This window comes from Sprattus sprattus (assembly GCF_963457725.1).
Source record: "Sprattus sprattus genome assembly, chromosome: 7".
Taxonomy (NCBI): domain Eukaryota; kingdom Metazoa; phylum Chordata; class Actinopteri; order Clupeiformes; family Clupeidae; genus Sprattus; species Sprattus sprattus.
In genome coordinates, this window is record NC_137926.1 from 19,105,247 (window position 1) to 19,126,945 (window position 21,699).

The 21,699-nt window shown below is 45.5% G+C and overlaps 1 protein-coding gene across 1 annotated transcript in view; it reads right to left on the minus strand.

Annotated features, from left to right (window-relative positions):
* The window catches only part of pik3c2a (phosphatidylinositol-4-phosphate 3-kinase, catalytic subunit type 2 alpha), a 43,281-nt gene extending 21,992 nt beyond the window's left edge, over nt 1–21,289 (minus strand). Inside the window, exons 1-6 of the mRNA XM_080842379.1 lie at nt 21,234–21,289; nt 13,603–14,877; nt 7,433–7,533; nt 6,432–6,592; nt 1,708–1,828; nt 392–503 (exon numbers count right to left, since the gene is read on the minus strand). Of these exons, the coding sequence (XP_080698505.1) occupies nt 392–503; nt 1,708–1,828; nt 6,432–6,592; nt 7,433–7,533; nt 13,603–14,796 (1,689 nt within the window). The 5' untranslated portion in view covers nt 14,797–14,877; nt 21,234–21,289. The remainder of the gene's footprint in view (nt 1–391; nt 504–1,707; nt 1,829–6,431; nt 6,593–7,432; nt 7,534–13,602; nt 14,878–21,233) is intronic.
* Nucleotides 21,290–21,699: the final 410 nt, after the last annotated feature.

Sequence of the window (21,699 nt, forward strand, 5' to 3'; positions counted from 1 at the left end):
GCAGTGTTATTTAACAGATAATATAATCTGAGCCCACTGAAGATAATCATCATGTACTACAGTGGTCATGGATGGAGTGTGACTAGTATGTGTCTGTACTGGACAGAATGACAGGGGGAGTATGTGTGCGCGTGCGTGTGGCATTTCCCATACATAGGCTGTACTTGGGAGGGCCACCCAGGTATATGAATGGCTGTCTAAGCATATTTCTGGAAACTGTTTCCTTTGTGGTGTGGGACACCCCTATGGAATGTGATTATTATTATTTTTTAAACCCCAAGTACATCCTAGCAGGATATGATGATGCACGTGTTTGTTTGTGTAATTTGTGTATCAAATGTGTGAAAGTTTGTGTGAGAGTGTGAGAGTGTGTTTGTGTGTGTGAGTGTACCGTGCGGGCCAGGTCTCGTCTCATGGTGATCTGAGGCAGCAGCTGGAGTTTAATCTCGGCTTCCCACTTCCTGCAGTTCTGCACATACTCGTGGCTGCCCAGGCTGTGCTTACTGCAGACACAAAAGTCTTGCTCAGGGTCAAAGGTCCACACACCCATCATCAACTACTATTAGCAATGGGACTTACATAGACTCTAAACCTGCTACTGCTGCTAATGTAACACAGTGTTAGCTTCACACATCACACTGTGATATTATTGTTATAGACAGAAATAAGTGTTAGGTTTGGCAGCAAGACTTAGTTAGCTGGAGTCAGAAAAATACTTTCATCATTTGGAACAGCACAACAGTTGCAATGGTGTTACTACAACTAACAACATAACTCTCCAAAGTTCCACTGATGTTTGCAATAGGACCTTTAGCGGGACTGCTGGTATTATCTGAAGACACACACACACACACACACACAAAGAAACGCTGGTAATAAAAAACATATAATGCAATGAGACAGATTTATAATGAGAGCAAATGTATCCATCTCCTCATGCCAACACCATCAGGTTTTAGACTCAAGGACAAGCACACATGGAAACAAACACAAAGTACACAAACATAAACATGTGATGACATCAGGGAATTACAGTCACTGAGAAACAGCAAACTGACAATGACAACAGTCTTAGAATATGCAGGGTGCTACACACGCACACAAAGATACACGCACACACACAAATCCAGCCCTTTTTGGAAAGGTTCTGGGCTCTGCATTCGTCATGGTTACTCCCTCCCTTCCGTCTCATGGCTTCATTTATTGGGTGTAAAGAAAACATTTCCCTAACACAATTACAGTCAAACATTTCCCAAACACAATTACGCTCAAGTCGCTCTGTGTTTGGAAAAAGCTGGCACTAATCTCTTCCTCTGCTAAGCCAGTTGACTCAGTCAGCCCTAATTTCAAACACTGGAATTAGTTGCCTCAGAAGAGGAAAGAAGTAATGTAATAAAATAAAAAAAGAGTGATGATTGGCTATCAGGTATAACCGAGACCAAGGACTGAACAGCATATATCTTAAAAGAAGTGTTGTGTGTTTGGGCATTGGATGGTAAACATAATTTCTCTGCTCTGGAATGTCTCCAAGAGACCACAGACATAATACTTTGTCCTTATCATGAGTAGTGCAAGCCAGTGGGAGTGTAATAGGCGAGAGACTGACAGAGTGGGAGAAGAAGAGAAACTGGGAGTGAGAGAGACAAAGTGGGAGAGAGAGGGGGGGGGGGGGGGGGGAGTGGGAGTGTGGAGAGGATGTGCACTTACTTCTGCAGAACCTCCTCCTGGCCACAGACCTTGAGCACGTAACTGCTGATGTCCACCTGGTTCAGGTCATCATGGACCCAACAGAGAGCCTGCATGATCAGCAACTCCACCGGAGAACTCACTGCAGCGGAGCAATGCAAGAAGAACAAGAGCATGGATGAAATAGTTAAATCAAACAAACTAACACAAAGGCACAGACAGGTTGGGGAGTCTGGTATTTTAGAAGTAGACTAGACAGCTATGGTGTTCTTGCAAGAACCTGTCAGCTATAGCAGCGTAATGCTTTTGCCGGGGTTCAAGGCATAGCGTAAAACTACTAACTGAGCAACTGACTAGTTCTTGTCAACCATATATAATATAATATAATAATCCTAAAAATTGTTGTTGCTGCCATTTGCCTCGTTATTAAACTGATCTTTTCTATGAGTGTTTGTCTTCCCCTTAATTATCCTATATCCTGTTCTTTACAAAAAAATAAATAAATAAATAAATAGACACCTTAATGTCATTTGACGGACAGGCCTGACAATGTTTCCCCCTCTCGGGAACCGCCCTTGCTCACTGTTGGTTTTGGGATCACATCTCCACAGCCCAATTCCACCACCCAGAATTGTTGGCCTCCATCACTTACAACCCTCTCCTGGCTTCTCTCCTATGCAACACATTCCTCCCCCAACCCAGGCTCCCCCTGTTATATGTGCACGACGCCAGAATACACACAGGCTCCGGAGTTTGTTTTAATACTTCTTGACCTGTTCGTCAATGGCAGGAAACACAAAAAGAAACGTTTTTAATAACGTCTTTCAAGCGGTGCTCTGGTTTCACAGCAGCGCGGAGAGGAAAGGGAAAAGCTGAACTTTTCAACTTCTCATGGGTCAACTGAGGAGGGCGTTAGCGGGTTTCTAGGAGCAGTGAAGGAGTCAGGCCGATTCAAAGCATAGCAATCATTAGTGTGCCTGCCTCTCTCTCCCTGGGGAAAAAAAAGAGCTCAGCCCACTCCCTCTCACTCCTGCCATGTGGCTCACTTCTCGCTCTTGCCGAGTTGTGGCTTGCTCTGTCTCTGTTGTATGCCAGCCCTTGCCCCACACATCACCACCCAAGGCTCTAGGCCCACATACAAACGTCTGCGCGTGTGTGCATTCACTGTAGACTCTACAGCAGCACACACGCGCAGACGTATGTATGTGGGCCTATGTTTGTATAACAGAGAGCGAAAAAAAAAAAGAAGATAAATTGAAACAGATACTGCGTGTCTAAGAAAGGAGGGAAGAGATCTTTTTATGCACACATCCTCCCCGCTCATGCCAGGGCCAGAGAGGGTGCTGTCTCATTACTCTGAGCTCTTTGAGGTGGTCAGAAGGCCTGTGGGAATGGCGGTAAATGCCAGAGAATGGCACATCGTCAGGGGGAGCTGGAGAAGTCCGCAGGCCTCCCCCGTCTCCACGGGCAACCCACATGGTTCTGGAATCCAAGGACAGCACACTTGGGAGAGGGAGGGGAGTTGGCGGGGAATCTACAGCCACAAATTAACCACTCAAGAAATGATCAGGGAAGGAACGCAAAGTGAAGCACTAAACTAGCACTGCACAGACACTTTAGATGGTGAATGGCGAAACCTCACATCCGATCAGACAGGGAGGGCATGACTCCGGAGCTCAGCTCTTAAGTCCTGGAAAAGAGTAAAATCAACCAAATGGCAACATCTGCTAAACCACTTTGTAGATACAACACAATAGAACAAACTCATAATCACACAACAAAGAAAAATGCAACCTCATATTGCACTATTGCAGTGAAAAAGAAAGAAAGAGAAAGAGAGAGGGAGAGAGAGAGAATGAAAGTAGAGAGAGACTGAAACGCAGCAAAAATGATCCCAGCTTCCCACACCTGACTATGAGATTAACCCCCAGACTCGGCTTTCTCACCCAACCTGCTGTGGAATCCCAGGAATGACCAGGCGAGCCACACTGGAGCATAACATTAATCTCTAATTAAACAAACCCAGACGCCATTTTGTGCCTAGTCAGCGCTGTTGCAAGTCTACGCCTCTATGTAAACCAGGTGGGTATTGCCACAAGCGAATACAATCTCCCTGCTCCCCGGTTCCCTTTCCAGAGTGCACTGGCTTCTCAGCCCACTGGGAGCGTGAGATGCAGGCCCGGAGCAGTAAGCCTGACAGCACAGAAGAGAGAAAGCCCCCCAGGGGTCTTTTCTCTAGGTCGCTCTATGGAAGACTGTGGCCCATTGTTGCACAGCACTGATCCCAAATCTCACTCCATCGTTGTGGCAAAGTCTCTGCATCTAAGCATTAACTGGGTCAGCAGCTCACAGACAAGGGGAGGGGAGGGGGGGCTGGCCAAGGCCATGGCTGCCCAGATACAGCAGCAGCACAGGAGCAGGGCAGCACCATGACGGCTTAGGCCTTGGGTGCGAGCAGCCGGAGAGGAACCACACACCCACGCCTGCATGCACCTATGTGCTCATAAGCTGACGTTTCCCCAGTGTGCACACACACACTCACTCACACACACAGTCCCTTTCTTTCGCTCTTTCACAGACGTTTTCATGTCTGCAGGTCGGTGTGTGTGTGTGGGAATCTCCAATGAATTCCAAATACCTTTGCCCACAAAAACAAACACATACATACATTCTCCAAAAGACATTCTCTCTTTCATTATCTCTCACCCATTCACATCCACGGAAACTTCATCTCTCTCTCTCTCACAAACAACACAGAGACACACACACACACACACACACACACACACACACACACACACACACACACACACACACACACACACACAAGGACAAAGGCATCCACCAGACTGAGGGCCAGCGGAATTCCTCCATACAAAAGCCTGCTCTTGAGTCCCTGCCAAGGAGAAGGCGAGGTTAGAGGCCTAACATGAAAAGGAGGCCCTCGGCGCCCCGAAACCAGGCCGCCTGGAGAGCACCCGCAGCCAGAACCACCAAGAGCTCATCAGACAGGCCTCCCGATCGCTGCGAGAATGGGGAAGAGGGTCAGCCAATAAGAGGCCTTGAGGAAGGCCGTGCTCTCATACTGACACACACACAGACACACACACACACACACAGCAAGACGTATGATCAGAACAAGAACAGAAGGCTGAGGGCTGCGGTACAGACAACACACTGTGCCGTTACATAAACACGGAAGAAAAGTGGCATACTTCCCAAATAGCAACCTGTCGACACACACAACTATAAAGCACCCAATGTTCAGAATGAAAGCTTTGGTACTGGTCTCAAGTGCAAATCTGAATAACATAAGAATCAACCAGATATTTAGCCTATACTAATCACTATTTAGACAACCAAATACTAACAGCGAACAGCTGAAAACGTGTTCTACAATATTCTGAAACTTGACTTCAGCATGAAATCATTTCTAGCAGCTTTTACCCAAAGCCATAGCTGTTAAACGCAGGCCTTTGAGATTTATTTGGAGAACTCCACCCAAAAACTATGGTATATCTGAAATCTGCAGGCTCTAGCTGGTGTCTGCAAGGTCTCTCTGGAATTTGTGGGTTCTGACTGAACTCTGTAAAGGCCGAATTATGCTCTGTTTTAGACGTAACGCGTAAGCACGTAATTTACACAAGGAACTTGTTTTAGACAAGTTTTGAGTTAAGGTTCGTTTTAGACGCAGAGCCGTGTTGCAAGGCTTGTGAGCCGTGTTGCGTGTTGCAAAGCAAATTGACGCCAGAACTGTAGATTTGAGTTAAGTAAGCCTATTTATTGCAGCAGGACAAAGGAAAAAAACTTACCGGAGCATGAAAGTGTAGTGGGCGAAAGGCTTGATGTTATGAATACATGTGTTACACAAAATACAAATGTTGGCAATTCAGTACCAGTGGCGAAAAAGACAGCACATGACGCAAAAGTTCGTTTATTGACATCTTTTAACGACTGCGACAGGCTTTAAAACGATGTGTTTATGAGTTACATTATTCAAAGATGAGGTGCTAAACGGCGAGAGAATCTCATCATGTTGTCAATGCTTGTAACTACAATGGTGCTGGCCACAAGGTAACGGCAGGTTACTGTTCACTTTTGTATGAGCAGACCGGGCTCATTCTATCAAACTCGCTGGTGCAATTAATGGATTCACGTCAATATGAACTCAATGAAAGATATCACCATGACTCACAAGTGGCGGAAAATGAATATGAAAGTACCTATTTGTTCGTGAATGACCACATTCTCTCCAAACAATCGCGGGTGAGAATGGGATATTCGCGGTAATTTGAGCGTCCTTATAAGTGTTTAAAGAGGATTTGTAAAGGAGTTCATGTCTTCGGACCTCTTCTGTTATGTTTGTTCCTAATCCATAAGAAAAGGCTTGTGAGACGGTCTGCAGCGTATTCATGATTTAAAAAAATGTCTGGGTCTAAAAAAGACTGTATGCTATTAACCCGGAAACGTGAGACTCTGTGTGAAAGGCTGTGGTAGCCGGCCAATCACAGCCTTTGCGAGCTGTGTAGGGCCGTAGTGTTTTAGTCGCATAGTCAGGAATTTTGGGCGACGCACTTAAGCACGTAAGGGGGGGTATTTTACCGCGCAAGGGGGGGTTGTGTATCTTACGTGCTTACGCATTACGTCTAAAACAGAGCATAATTCGGCCTTAAGGGTGCTCTGAAGCAGGCTACCCAAGGTCAGTCTGGGGGCAAAGATGTGTGATGTGGTGGATGCAGTCTTACCATCACAGGTGAAGGTGACAGGCTGCAGGGAGTCAGAGATCTCTATGGAAACCTTCACACTGCTGTTGTTGTCTCTCCCGTCGTCCCTCTGTGGAATCACAGGGCTCAAGACATATCCAGGGTTCGTCGAGAGGTCACTGTGCATGAACTTTGACCTCAATCTGATCACAGGGAATTAGATAGAAAAGAATACAAACTATGACCTTCTGCACTAAGACATTTTCCAAGCCGTATTGAAATGACAGCTGAAATAACATTAACAGCTGAAATAATGTCGATAATGCATATAGCTGCCTCTCAGCTGACCAATATGAGAAGCATCAATGAAATTCTTTGTTTGTTTTTATTTTAAAAAAAAGAAATGCTGCATATCTCTGTTCATCTGTGTCACACGTGGAATCCACATGCATAAAGTTAGGGGGGATACAGGCCATGTTACAGTACTGCTAGAGAGCATGCTTCTAAATGGGGAAGATATTTAAAGAAGGCCCCACCCAAACAACCCTTTAAGAGAGCTGACTCACAGAAAAAGAAAACAAAAAACAAAAGCCTATACATGCTCTCTCTGACCATCTACACACACATATAAATACACTCAAAGGGCAGAAGCACAGCAGAGCAAAACCTCAACATATAATGGCATACACATGATCACAGACACATGAGAAACCACACACACACACACACACACACACACACACACACACACACACACACACACACACACACACACACACATATATCTAAAAAGATGAACATGCACGCAAGCTCACATGTATGCAACAACATGAACATGGACACATAGACTACTGCACGTGCGACTAAGCATGCACAGACAACAAAGATGCCTTTTACCTTGACTTAAAAATCTCAGAAAAAAGTGTGTTTGTCTTTTATGTATTGTGATCATTTAACACAGTTATGGTTAGCTCCTGAATAGCAATGTGAACACAAACATGTTTGTGCACATAAACACACACACTCATGCTCACACAGCTTACATTGCAGCGTCTTCACAGAAGGCTACAACTTCTAGGTTCTGGGCCTCCTTGTCCAGAAGGGTGGGGTACTTGGTGAGCACTTTCACGCTTCCCTTATTGAGCTGAAACACAAGACACACACACACACACACACACACACACACACACACACACACACACACACACACACACACACACACACACACACACACACACACACACACACACACACAAACACACAAACACACAAACACACACAAACACACACAAACACACACAAACACGGGTGAATTTACACAGAACAGGGAAGAAGAGCTGACTGGACACTAGGTGTCCCCTATTTGGGCTTCCTGTTAGGAAATGACTCTGCCCTCCTTTCTGGAAATTGACAGTGAAGTGTGGAGGCATGTTGATGCGTCCAAGATGACATCAGCATCAGAGTGTGGAGACTGAAACAAGGAGCTTGGGGCAGGATGAGGAATGATCAGAATGCCTGGAATGTCACAACTTCCTGAGGAGGAAAAGTGTGTCTGGGAATGGGACTGCCTTTCGGAGCAGAGTCAAGGAAGACTCTGGTGTTTGGTGTTACCTCGTGATTGCTCCCCCCCATCTTCTTTTCTAAGCAAATTTCAATTTAATTTAGTTAAATTTAGCTTGACGTGTCTTTGTATGTCTGTCAGCTTTTCTGTCTGTGTGTCTGACTGACTGATGACTGACATCATCTTAGCAGACCTCCTAAATGCTCAGAGACTCACTCGCCTATGGACCCTCACAGAGACTCACTTGCTTATGGATGCTCACAGAGACTCACTCCCCTCTGGACGCGCACAGAGACTCACTCGCCTATGGACACTCACAGAGACTCACTCGCCTATGGACACTCACAGAGACTCACTCGCCTATGGCCTGCATTCAATCATAGCCCAGATCCCACAATGCAGCTGACGCTGTAATGGATCCGACCCTGACCCCGGTGCAGACCCGTGCCAGACTCTGCGGCCGCCAGGGCCCAAAGTGCCTCCACAGTGCATGTTATGTTTACTTTAGCGTTGGTAAACAACACAGGCTGCGCAGCAGGGCACAGTGGTGTTCACACTCTGATGACTCAACTTATTCTGGCAGTGTTATTCTGGAGTGGGCATGCAGGTCGGATAGGTTGGCAGAGGCATGTATCGTGAAGGCCTACCGGATCACACTTGCACACACACACACACTGCGTGCGCACACACACACACACACACACACACACACACACACACACACTTGTGAGAAAAGCTCTCACGTTTGTCTCTTTTGCAGAGCACAGCGCAGACACACGCGGTCGGGGAAAGAATACACGCAGAGAGGGGGAAGCGGAGAGCAGTCATGTGACTTGCCACATTCGCAAATTATTCATCCGTTTCTCCTTTCCAGTGTGCTCGCGGCTGCCCTAGATAAAACAGCATTCTCTACGACAACAACAGAAGCAAAGAGCCCAGGAGCCGCTGGCTACCGGCCAAGAGGAAGACTGGAGAGTTTGCAGATCACAGAGGACCTCTACTTACATATGGCCTGTTCACCGTTAACACTCGTGTCAGTTCTATAACGGACTGACTTGCTATCAATATGCTGAGATCTCACCTGCAAGTGGGTGAAGCATTTCATGTTAATTCCGAGTCAGTCAAAATGACTGCTTGACCACAAAGTTATGCCATATGTATGATTTGAATGAGTGCACTCTGCAAACAGTTTAGGCTGCTTCAGCAAAGTGTGAATGTTCCAACTTGTTGCACTTAATGGGCACAGAGGAATTTGTAAGGAGGCTAGCGGACATACGAAGCCACAACACTTCACATCTCAGCCACACCACAGAATAATGGGAACTACACAGGGCCTCAGGCACAAGGCCAAGGGGAGAAGAGCAGTGTTTGGGTATCAAGGCCTTCCCACTACTAAGCTCCAAGACTGAAAAGATCACCAATGGTGTTAGCTATTTCACCATTGTGTGTTTTGTCAGTTTCTCTTTCTCTCTCATGCCCACAGACAGAGAGAAGGGGGGGGGGGGGGGGGGGAGGGAAAGGAAAAGGGAAAGGGAGAGAGAGATAGACACCCAATACCATGACTCCACAATTACAGAAGTATTCAGTCAAACAGAGGAATGCACTGATGTCGTGTTTAGTCTGCCTGTTAAAGACTTCAGGGATTCAAGTTCAGGCATATTACAGGGTTCAAGTTCAGACACATCACCCAGTGGCCACAACTAGGCTGTACAATTACGGGGCATAACTGTCTGACACCTCATTCACTGGCAAGTGCTGCTCAGACAAATTATCGCATATTTTCCAACCTCACAGCCTATTGGAAAAAAGGGGGACATAGTATAGGCTACGTTTGGTTGAGTATTAGGGCTGAGGTTAGCATTAGCGCTGGGCTAACAAAAAACTAAATAGACTTAGTTTTCCTCAGCAGCATGAGTGGTTTGTGGTTGCAGACATGTTGGCATATAAACAGCAGTATCTCTGCCGTAAGCACCCTGACGTAGAGGCCTCTCACACTCTCTCTTCCTCTTATCAGAGAGAAGAGGAACAGCTGAAACATCCGTCGCAGCTTTGAGCAGCTCAAGCATGACGCTCTGGCAACAGCGGACCTATTTTACACAGCTAATCCTGGCCACAGTGACAACACACACACAGCTGGATAAACAGGCAAACACACACACACACAAACACACGCACACACATCAACACAGGCACAGGCACAGACACACCCATCATAGTCATGCAAAATACATTCATCCAGGCTAGGGATGCAAATGATTAATCGACTTTAGATTAATTGTCGATTAAGAGGTTGCTCGATCAAAATGTATTAATCACGATTAATCGCTAGAGGGCGCTAGCGCGAGAGACCGGTTGAAAACAAAATGAAGCGAGCGAAAAGAAGTGCGGTGTGGGACCACTTCAACATTGTTAATTCAGGCAAAGAAGTCAAATGTTCTCTGTGTAATGCGGTATTGAAATACATTAGTTCCACTAGCTCACTCAGTTATCATTTGAACACCGTGCATGCTGCTGTCCTGCATGGCACCACCAGTTCACCTGATCAACCTAAAATCACAGCTACACTGTATTATACCTTCTCTCGCTTACTGCCGCGAGGTTAGCTATTAGTTCGTTAGCGGGCTAGCTCACTGAGACTTCATAGAGTTAGCTACCTAGCTCGTTAGCGGGCTAGCTCACCTTGCTATGAATATGAATATCTCTGTCTACTCCCGTGCTAACGTGTGCCCGCGAGTTTGGCTCATGAGAGTAAGTAAGAGTTGAGTTGGCTATTTAGCTTGATAGCGGACTAGCTCACTCAGGCTTAATGATATTTTATACCTAGCTCGTTAGCGGGCTAGCTTACCTTTGCCTGATGGCTTGCCATTAAGAATGTAACTACTCTATCCCTCACTACCGTGAGCGCGAGTTAAACTTCATAGAGTTGTGTTGGCTAGTTAGCTTGTAATAGCCTAGATGCAGTTTCTTCATAATCTATAGGCTCAATAATATTCTGTTTGGCTCTCTATTTAATTTCTTCTATCCTTTTTTTTTTATGTCTGTTTCAAATGCAAGAACTGAGCCAGTCCATAATTTATTTCTTTGTTTTAAATTAAAGAATGTATTTTGTTATACCATAAAAAAAAACTTTTCTGCTTTCTTTTCCTAATGCATAATTACTTGAGGAATGTATAATAGAATAGAATAGAATTATCAGAATGTAATGTAATATAATAACTCAACTATTTAGCTGATATTTGTAAAGGCCCTATTGAAACACTGAAACTCAGGTGAAAAACGCCGCTTATCAATTAATCGAAAGTCGATCGATAAGATTATCAACTAATGATTAATGAATTAATCGATAATTTGCATCCCTAATCCAGGCATATGTGCCCATACATGCACACCTCACACACACACTTATACTTGCATGACCACACACACACACTTAAAGAAGGTGTGCCCATGACTTTGGGGTGTCTGGTGACCCCACTGATAGGGTAACCCTACACCAGTGTGATGGTGAGATCAGCCAGATTAGCTAACGATCCGTACACTGGGCCTGCTACGATACACGGCCGCCATGGCAACGCAAAGCAGGCGGAACTGGGCTGGTGCATATCAGATGAGATGGAGCAGGACAGAGGGAGCTGCCCAGGCCTGCACTTTCCCAACAGACAACGAATTCAGTCTAAACACACATACCGGCACCTCACACACTACAACCTCACTCCTCAGACATGTGCATGCAGTCAAACTATACACTCAGTCCTTGAACTCTGAGGAGCATATATATTTTATGTGGGGGTATTCCCACTCAACACTCACTCCCTTTTTGTCTTCCTCTCTGTCAAACACACACACATACACACACTTATTAACTAGTCTCATTTTCACACTTAACACACTGACAAAACACAAACAATAAGAGCACATATCTCATCAAAACTCTAATATCCTATGGCAAAAAAAATATAATTGATACTAACTTTATGCATAACTAACATGCAAAGCTCAAACCCCAAGGTCACATGAACTACTCTACACCAGCAGAGGTGCTACTGTACACATGAACCATTTCCTGTATCAAATTGTTTTGCTTCACTTTGAACAGAAACTGCCCTTGTTGTTTCAGTGTCTTAACCACACAGCAGACTGCTTCCTTCAAATCATGCCACAGACTGGTGATAAGCTTGAAGCCAGAGTTGTGACCGTGTCAGTCAAGGCCGTTGAGGTAGCATATCTGTTTTTGAGCACTTATAGACCTGTAGGGGGAGGTTTTCCTGTCTCTTCTGCTAGGGTGACTGAAAGGTGTGCCAGGTTTATTAGAAGATCCAGCCAGTTCTCAAATGTTTTTGTTCCATGTGTGTACTCATAAGACCAGAAAATACTCCAAAATGGCTGCACTCAGAAGATGGTCTACACACTTGTCATGCTGGTAAATTATTTCACTCCCCAACAAGACACAAAACAGCGATTAGGCTTAGATTAAATCTAAATGAACGCATTCCGCAACAGTTTAACTTATGTATTTAAATGTGAATCTTTCCTATTTTGCCCGAAAGCCACAGAGAGCCAAAAGCTAATGGACATACAAAGCCACACTTCCTATCCCAGCCATCCCACAGAAACCTCATCAGTTATAGGAAGTACACATTGGCTTCAGTGAATGCTGCTGTAGTTTCCTTCTGCCATAAAAAAACTCCAGGAGGGTCAAATAGAACAGTCCGTCCCCTCCTCTCTGTGGGAAATGTGTGACAGCGGTCGATTGTCCAGTTCAGACACCGAGCTACACAATGAGGCAGGAAGTAGGCTTTCTGGGAATAAGACACACACATATACACACTCAGGAGAGAGAAGCCTTACTCATTCAGTGTGTGCTCAGGAAATCCTCTTTCTGACTCAAACACAGGCTAGTCAAAGACAGACTTGAGATAAAATGGTGGGGGGGTGTAACGTTTGGAATAATGGAGTCGCCTTTGTTCTGTTTTTAGAGGAAATAAGACTTCAAAAATCTGCGCTTTATCGTGCCAGGGTTGGAATGGAAGAAGGACATATACGAAAACTAAACTCCCGCAAATGGACACAGACACTCCTAAAAACAACACTTACACAGAATTGTCCCATTACACACACAACCATTTGTTGGATCACAAAATAAATCTAGTGAGTCATTCAGAAGCAAAAGAATGAGAGTCAGATTTGATTTGATGAAGTGTGTAGCAGATACAATACATGTGGGTAGATTTCATCTCAAACTGTTTTGTTTGTTTTGTCTGGCTGAAGATAATACACTGCTTCAAGCTGATAGCCAGACTTTTCCAAAGGCTCTGGTAATCCCCTACATGAGGCATCAATCAAGCCGTGGCGAAGAGAAATTTGTTACTGATTAATTAATGTGCAAACAGTGAAACACTGATTTTAGTGTGGAGTCAACCCCTTGGAATAATGACCTAATCCTTCTCTTACTTTTACATTTTTTGAAAGTTTAATACTTTCCCACCTGCACAGAAATGCTGAACCTGTAACTAGACCACAACTAGGGGTTGTAGACAGTCACTAGGCAACAGTCTTTCCTTCTAATGCACTCTTTCTGGTGGAGAAGGAAGGCATGAAGAGAGCTGATTCCTGGGTCATTTTTCTGGTTGTTATGTTAATGCTGGCTCTTACCTGGTTGTTATTGGGATGTGATGAGGTTGCTGGGATGTTGAGGGAGTGGCTTCTGGTGACCGTCGTTCCTGTGGAGGCTCGGCGCTGGGAAGCAGTGGAGGCTTGTGCCGTTTTCACCTGGTCAGGTGTGCTGCTGGCCCCGGCCACGGCCTCTGGCTCATCCAGCAGCACAGCGTCCCAGGGGTCCCTCGCTGCCCCGCCCTCCTCACAACTCCCCGTTCTGGAGGGGCACGAGGAGCCTGGGGGGGCCGCTGCCGCCTCCTCCTCCTGCTCCCCCCTCCGCTTGTTGAGCGGGTCCAGGTCCAGCCACTCAAACCGACTGATGCTGGGGGGTTCCACAGGTGCAGGGGGCGGCGCCGGCTCGAGGGATTTGGGTGGGGCAGAGTCCGGCTCAATGCTGGAGGACCGTTCATTCTTCAGGTACTCCGAGGTGCTGGTGATCTTGTCAAAAAGTTTTGCCATCTCCGGAGAGACGGTGGGGGGCTGGAAGACCACCGGAGCCTGGATTGGGTTGAAGGGCATGAAGGAGGGCTGCTGGTAGGAGGGCATGGGGAGGAAAGCGGGCATTGAGGGCGTGAAGCCATTCTGGAAGGGGCAGGCGGGTTTGGGAAAGGACGCGGATTGGAACACGGTTGCCTGAGGGTGGGTGGGGGTGGAGAGGCCTGAGGAGGAGGATATTGAGATGGAGGAGGTCCAAGGGGAGCCGGCCGCGTGCTGGAAAGGGACGGGGCTGTAGGCGTGTCTCCCGGGGTACGAGGCGCTCAGGTTGCACCCCAAGAGCAAGGAGGGGCGGGTCACCTTGTTGTTCGTGTCAAACGAGGTGTCCAGCAGGATCTTTTCCAGCTCTTCGGTGGTCAGCTTGTTCACATCGATGGCCTTGAGTTTGTCATTCTCACCCCGCTTCTTCGCCTCTGCCTCTGGAAACATAATGAGGTCCTTCTCGGGACGACCAGAGGCTGTGGCGGTAGCAGCAACGGCAGCATCTTGCTTTTGGGAGGGTTTGCTGGAGAAGGAGGAGGAGGACAATGACGATGACAATGCAGAAGTGGGGAGTGTGTGCCGTTTCTCTCGCTGCAGCTTGGCCAAGGCCTCCTCTTCCATACGCAACGCCTCCTCCTTACCCACAACCCCCCTGGGCCGCATCACGCCTGGCGAGCCAGGAAGGAGGCCGTTGCCACTGGAGATCTGGGCCATGGGGTCAGCTGGTCTGTGCCTCAGTCATGGAGAAGCAGCTAGTCTGAAGTTGGCTCTGCTGAGGGAATACACTTCAGACACCTAAACGGGGGAAGGAAGAAACAGCGATGATTAAAGTATGTCTACGAATAAAGCACATGAATGAAAACAGGCTGTAGATAGGAGGTACCTTGGAAAAAGTAAGTGACGAGAGAAAAATGTTAAAAACATGATGACAAACCCTTGACCTTTATGACATGAGAGAAAATCGACATGACAGATCTTGCATTCATGAATCTCAAAGTAAACAACGTCCACTTTGGGACAGACCATTTTCAAACCATTTTGTTATTGCCTTTTCTCAGAAAGCTAAACAACACAGCTGACCACCTCACTGTGAAAACAATTGAACCTATTGAAATTCAACACATGGGGAGGGTATGCAGTGGAGAATAATCGAAAGCAATTATTGCCTGGTAGCTCTGAAAATCCATAACAGCCCACTTCTGGGAGATACAGGACCAGCAGTAGCGAGCAAAGGCCTGCATAGGTTCTGACGAGAATTACAGCCTAACTATATTGACTAAATCTTGTTCTCTCGATCTGTCAATCAATCAATCAATCCTGCAAGAGAAAAAGAGGAAGAAAGTGATCAATCAAAATGCTCACAGATTTCTTACTGTGCTGGAGCAGCTCAGACCTCCGTGAGCTTTACATCCAGGAAGAAATGCCCAGAGGAACAGCAGCAACAGGAGCCTCCTTATACCCCCATCGCACCTCACACCCTCAGATGAGTCAGAGATTGGGGGGGGGATTCACCGGGCCTGACCCCTGATGAAGGTTCCATTCCAACACAATCTGACTGAATTGGAGATTGCGGTCCCCATTTCTATAAAGACTGGATTTGGGCTACACATTGCCTACTAGTCAGTCAGAGTGATCCCTTTTGCCACTTCCAGTCACGAACTAGCAAGGAGCCTCAGAGCAACCACCTGTGGTCACAGTAGGTGCTGTTTTTTCCTCCCATGCACGCACACACACAAGCACACATGCACGCACACACACACACACACACTCTCAGTCCTTCTATGGAATCCAGCATGTTTTCTATTTCTTATAGTTGCACAGCTGAGCCACAACTCTGAATAAGCCCATTTTTGTTTCTCTCTTCTTTTCTTTCACATACACACGGACACACATACATACACAAGCACACACACACACACACACACACACACACACACACACACACACACACACACACACACACACACACACACACACACACACAAACACAAACGTCTTAAGCTGTTTTCACTTGAACTTCCCTTTCCCTTTTGTGACCCGGACTGGGGCCATTGTGTGCTGAGGAATTTGACACGAGAGCCAAACCCGACTGCCACCCCTACTGAATGCACTCCCTCCCCCCAGCCCCCCCCACCACCACCATCTGTTCTCCCTGGCACAGTGGCACTGTGAACACAGGCGGGGCACAGCAGACTTATCAGCCCAGCACTCATGCCACTGCCATGCCACAAATCAGTCCACCAAGCCAGGCAGGGGCATAATGTCACTAAAGATAAAAGCCTCAAAGAAAAATTTGGAGAGTCTGAAAGAAAAAATGAAAAAATATATGATGCTGCTTAAGGTACGGCAGTGCACTAACTCAGAGGATGCCCTTCTCTTAGCAATGCCACTCCAAAGAACAGAGGCCAAGTGAACAGGCGCCTTGAGGCAGGTGTGTGTGTGTGTGTGTGTGTGTGTGTGTGTGTGTGTGTGTGTGTGTGTGTGTGTGTGTGTGTCTCTGTGTGTGTGAGTGAGTGAGTGAGTGAGTGAGTGAGTGAGTGAGTGAGTGAGTGAGGGGTTGAGAGCGGGGGAATGGGGAATGTATTGATGATGATAATGATGATGGATGATGTTGATTGATACGCATGGAGTGTTTACAAAGTCACACAACAACGGACTGCAACATGAGCCAGGTAATTCACCTCTAATAACAACCCTGCTCCACTGAAGCAACCCCAGCATGGCAAGAGGCAGCTGATTACGCACATGTGTACACAGTGAGCTTAATCTCAGCTGTGCTGATAACTTTGAAACGCAAGAGTCACACAGACACACCAAAGCTCCAGACTCTGTTGGCACTGTTTGCTGCGGCCACAAAAGGAAAAACACTCTAATAAAAGACCAGGGGCGAGACTGAAGGGAAATGATAGCATGTAGGAAACTTTGAAGGCAATAGTGAACGGTGACATTACTGAGGGACGCTAGTGCCCAATAGATCAGATAGGCTAGATTTTCCAAAGTCTTTACTAAAGCTAAATGCCTTCGTTTCACCCAAATGTTTTTTGATGACAATGATGTTGTCCCAGTGTACTTTAACATCAGTCAGTGTGGACACATGCGTCCAATTTCCGATTTCAGTCCGATTTAAATTGGATATTGGACACATGTGACTCCCCAGAACTAGATTCATTGTGTCCAGCTTGAGTCCGACTGGACTCCGATGTAAACCCCTGGACACACGATTCGATTCCGCTGGGAATTGGACTGGGCGCGCATGTGTCTCTCGAAACTAGATTGAAATTGGACAACAACAACTTTTGCACGTGCTTGAGATCGTGCCCACAGACATATACATGCATCATATATGTCTATGATATGATAATCGCTGCTAGACGCTCAGTTCTTGTGCTCCCTCTCATTCACGTTGAAATACTGAAAGCGAAACTGAAACTTATAAACTGCAACGCAACTGTTTGGGACAGAATGCGCTAATTCAGTGAACAAATATTTTCATATGACTTTTTCACCAGTTGTTAGTCATGTAATCCTTTCATATCGATGTGAATCAATCAATACTAATACAAATTTAACTGTGGTGTGTTTTTGTTTCATTTCACAACGTATTTACTGTATAATCAACGGTAGCAGATGTAAACATTCCGCATTTGATTTGAACTGACACGGCCAAGAACTAGTTGTGTCACTGCCATGTGCTTAGAGATAGAGCAGTTAACCCCCCATGGAGACCCCATGGAGAGAATTGAATGGGATCGAAGTGCTGCCATCATGTGTCCACACTGAGTGTTTTGATGGAGACAGAGTTTCAAAACAAACAAAGAACGACAAACAGTTATTCTTGCCTGACTGGACAGATTTAACAACATACCGGCCCTAGATAAATAAACAGTAAACATACAAACTACACTTTCATATTCTGCAGTAAATGGGTCAGTCAATGATGTCAAATAAAGCTGTTTTGTCCTGTTCCCATTATGGTCATAGTAGACCTCGGCAGCTACAGCAAGCTTCCTCTACTGCAAAACATTTTAACAAGCTTCCTTACTACTGTTCAAAGTCCTCCAGCATTCAGCCCTTAAGACAGGGATGAATAACCGGGTCACGCATGGGGCTTTTACCTGTGTTTGTATAGTTATCGCCAATCTATTTACTTCAAGCTGGAGAAGCCTTCTATTTAATGTACTGTAGTTCGTACAATATTCTATATACAATACTTACAACATGTGTGTCGATGACAAATAGCCTACATGTGCACCTCCTAGACAACTCCACACACACACACGATGTAACTATTAACAGTTTTACAAACCCTTGCCTAAAAACATTGCAGTCTCTGTGGACCCGTAATTTCCCAAAATGCTTTGGGCGGGCTAGAGGATCTATGGGGGATTGACAGTAGGTAGGCCCAGTGAAGACTAGGCCTAGCTCTGCAGAGCCACAAAGCTTAATCATGGCTCTCATTGCTAATTCAACAGGTCCCACTTTGGGCCACAATTTGGGTCCTCATGCAAAACTCCAGCTCATAAGTGCATTTAGTTTGAGTCACACAGCTGCAATCACAGCTCTTACACTATCTGGGCCAAGACACTCTCTCTGCAGATACAGGAGGGCATGTCATGTGACTTTGTGTCTTTGCAGAGGAACCATGCAGGGAGGCTGGCTATTGTAAATGTACTGTAAATGAAAGAGGATCTGTGTTTTGTTTGTCTATGATTGTGCTGCAATAGAGCAACTTCAGGCCAACTTTACTGTGATGACTCTTAGGGGAAGTGAAAAGGACAAACCCTACACTGGAGATGGCTGACCTAGGGCAAAAACTGTCCTAAAGAGAAGGTCACTCAGGAAGTTACTCACCAGACCAATGACAACATTTCCATAAATAAATAATAATACATTAATAAAAAGTGAGGTGGTGTGGGAATAGGAGAAGAGGACATCACAAAGCAGAAGCATCCACATCCCATCTGCATATGGTTCAATGGGTGGAAGAACCTAAACTTTATGACTTGAGAGGACCAGTATAGGCTACATGATAAAACCAAGCCACTACTTCACTACTGGTCTTTCTTATCATCCACCTGCTCATATGTTTGTGTAGTCCGCTAGTCTTGCTTATAGCCAACCTTGAACAATGAGAGTATGATACATGATGTAGGCTTCAATCACAATATCAGCCACTCTGAATGAAAACAAATTTCTCCAAAATACCAAGAAAAGAACAGCAATTACCAATAGCTTCACAATGCACAAAATGCACAGCAAATTCCTACCACCTCTTGAGGTACCGAATGACCCACTGTTTCTCCCAGTGAGAGGGGTCTGTGGTTTATTTATAGGTGCCTCCATCTTGAGTAAGGTAGAGCGGGACGTGTGGACTGCACAGCTGGTGGAGAGAAGTGCAGGACACAGCGTACAGATCTCTACATCGTAGCTGTCTGCAGTCGACTGTACCGCCATACCAAAGAACCTCCCCAAGACACAACAATGTCCAATAGCTCGCATCATCCTCACTTGAACTTAGTGTGTGCACCCCAACCCCCCATTTTACTACCTACAGATAGCACAGGGATGTTCCCAAGTTCCATCACTTTTTGAAAAGGCTAAATGTGTGTGCATCAAGCTCACCTCTATAAATAAGAATCACAGTCAGAGACGCCATATAGACTGACTGCATATCCACACAGTCGACTCTCTCCTGCCTGTAGCCTCACGAACAGGCCCACGCTCTTCAGTCTATCCTCTATCCACCAGAAGACCAATTCTCATTCATTCTGCATCCATGATGGAAAACCTGATAACTTACGATAACACTCTAGCCCATTTCGCGCTATACCTTTGGCCACACCAATATGTCGAGTGTCATAACTTTGTCCACAAGAACAATCCAGGTCTCCTTCAATCTGCTTGAACGAACTGCTTTCTATGAATCATTCGTCTTTCTTCAGAGAGATATAAATCACAGTCTCACATTAGGAGAAGTAAAAACGTCCCTATCTCATTGAAACACAGTGAAACTCGTGTGAGCGACCTGCTCCAGTCTGTGTATGGCAGCTTACATCAGCAACTTTTAAAGACAGGGAGGGAGATACCCATCGACAATGGCCGCAAGACAACCCATATCAAAGTTCACACATTCCAGTAGTAGCAATGCATTAGCACACCCCATCTTCTTAGAGTAAATCTGAAAGGCCACAGACTGCCTCTGGAAATATTTCCCTAAATGCAAATATGAAATGGGACGTCGTGAGGCCCGTGTATTTCTCATTCGGGACACAAGTACATCGTGTATTGCCATGCTTGTAGGTGCCTGTGTCAAATTTCCGACGTACTACTCACTTGACTTCACAACCAACGGTGTATGGTTTTGCTCATCAGCCGTTTAGGTAGAAGTGCTTGCTTTGAGAATGACGAGAATACCAGGCGCAAGCAGACAGTGCCAAACTCATCTCAACTCTGTTCACATCACTGAAGACGAGCAAAAGTCCATCTTTTCATTCCTTGTTTTTTGCAAATATATGTATTGTTCAGCGCTGTTGGCTCTAAAAGTCAGGCAAAGTGAAATTCCAGACACAGTACCAGCTCAGGTATAATCTGACTACAACACTGACAACAGTTAGCATTAATTCCTTAACACTCAATGCAATAAACTCAAAATTAAAGCCTGAATAAGAAGAAATAAGTAGTTGGCTGCCTCGCTACAATGTTTTGCAAACGCAAAGCAAACGAAGTTAGCGAAGTTCAGTGTGGAAAGAATTAAAGTTAAATCAGCCAACTAGCTTGAAAATAATTGTTGCAGCTAGCTGGCTACATTGCCAGTTGCAAAAAAACGAACATTAGATATTTTGGGTGGACCGGATTTAGCCAAAGAGTAGATTCAAAGATATGTGGTTTGGATTTCGGAATCAGCTGATCAACAGTTTTGTTTACAAGCAACCTAAGTTACTCCAGAGGTGAAATCCCAATAAGTTTGTTCCCAAACTTTCCAGTAAATAAAATTTCTACCATCAACTTAGTAACCTGCCAACAAAGTAAGCGAGCAACACAGAGAACATATAAATCAGACAAATGTCTGCCCATAATGTAAATAATATACCATAAAGCTATACCTTTACTGCTTAACTATGTATCTTTTGCAAATAAAAATCGCCACCAACCTTCAAACTGTTCGGTCTTTGCTGCTCTCCATTTTTCTGCTGTAGGAAAATTTGTCCATCTAGTCTGAACACAACGTCAGTTCCTGTTCAGTGAAGTTTACGCTTGGCGTAGCCAGTGGGAACCATAGGGAAACAGCGACATCTTGTGATTAGTTGGAGTCACTTGCTCAAAGTGTTCTGTGGCCGCTGCGTGGCAAACACGAGTAATTGCTATAACGGTTGGACAGGTAGAAGCGCAGTCTGGACCTAATTCCGTATTGAGCCAACACAGGGTTCATAATTAAAACTTGTTAAAATGAAAACAGCGGGCTTCTGGTGTCTACCGTGCTCTTGAATTAAACTCCCTTAAAAATCTCGCTTACAGACATATCCTGTATGGATGGCAACAAAAAGCCAAACAGATTAATAAAATGATAAAGACAGGGCTGTAGTTTTTGTTTGTGGAATACAAAAATAAAATACGGGC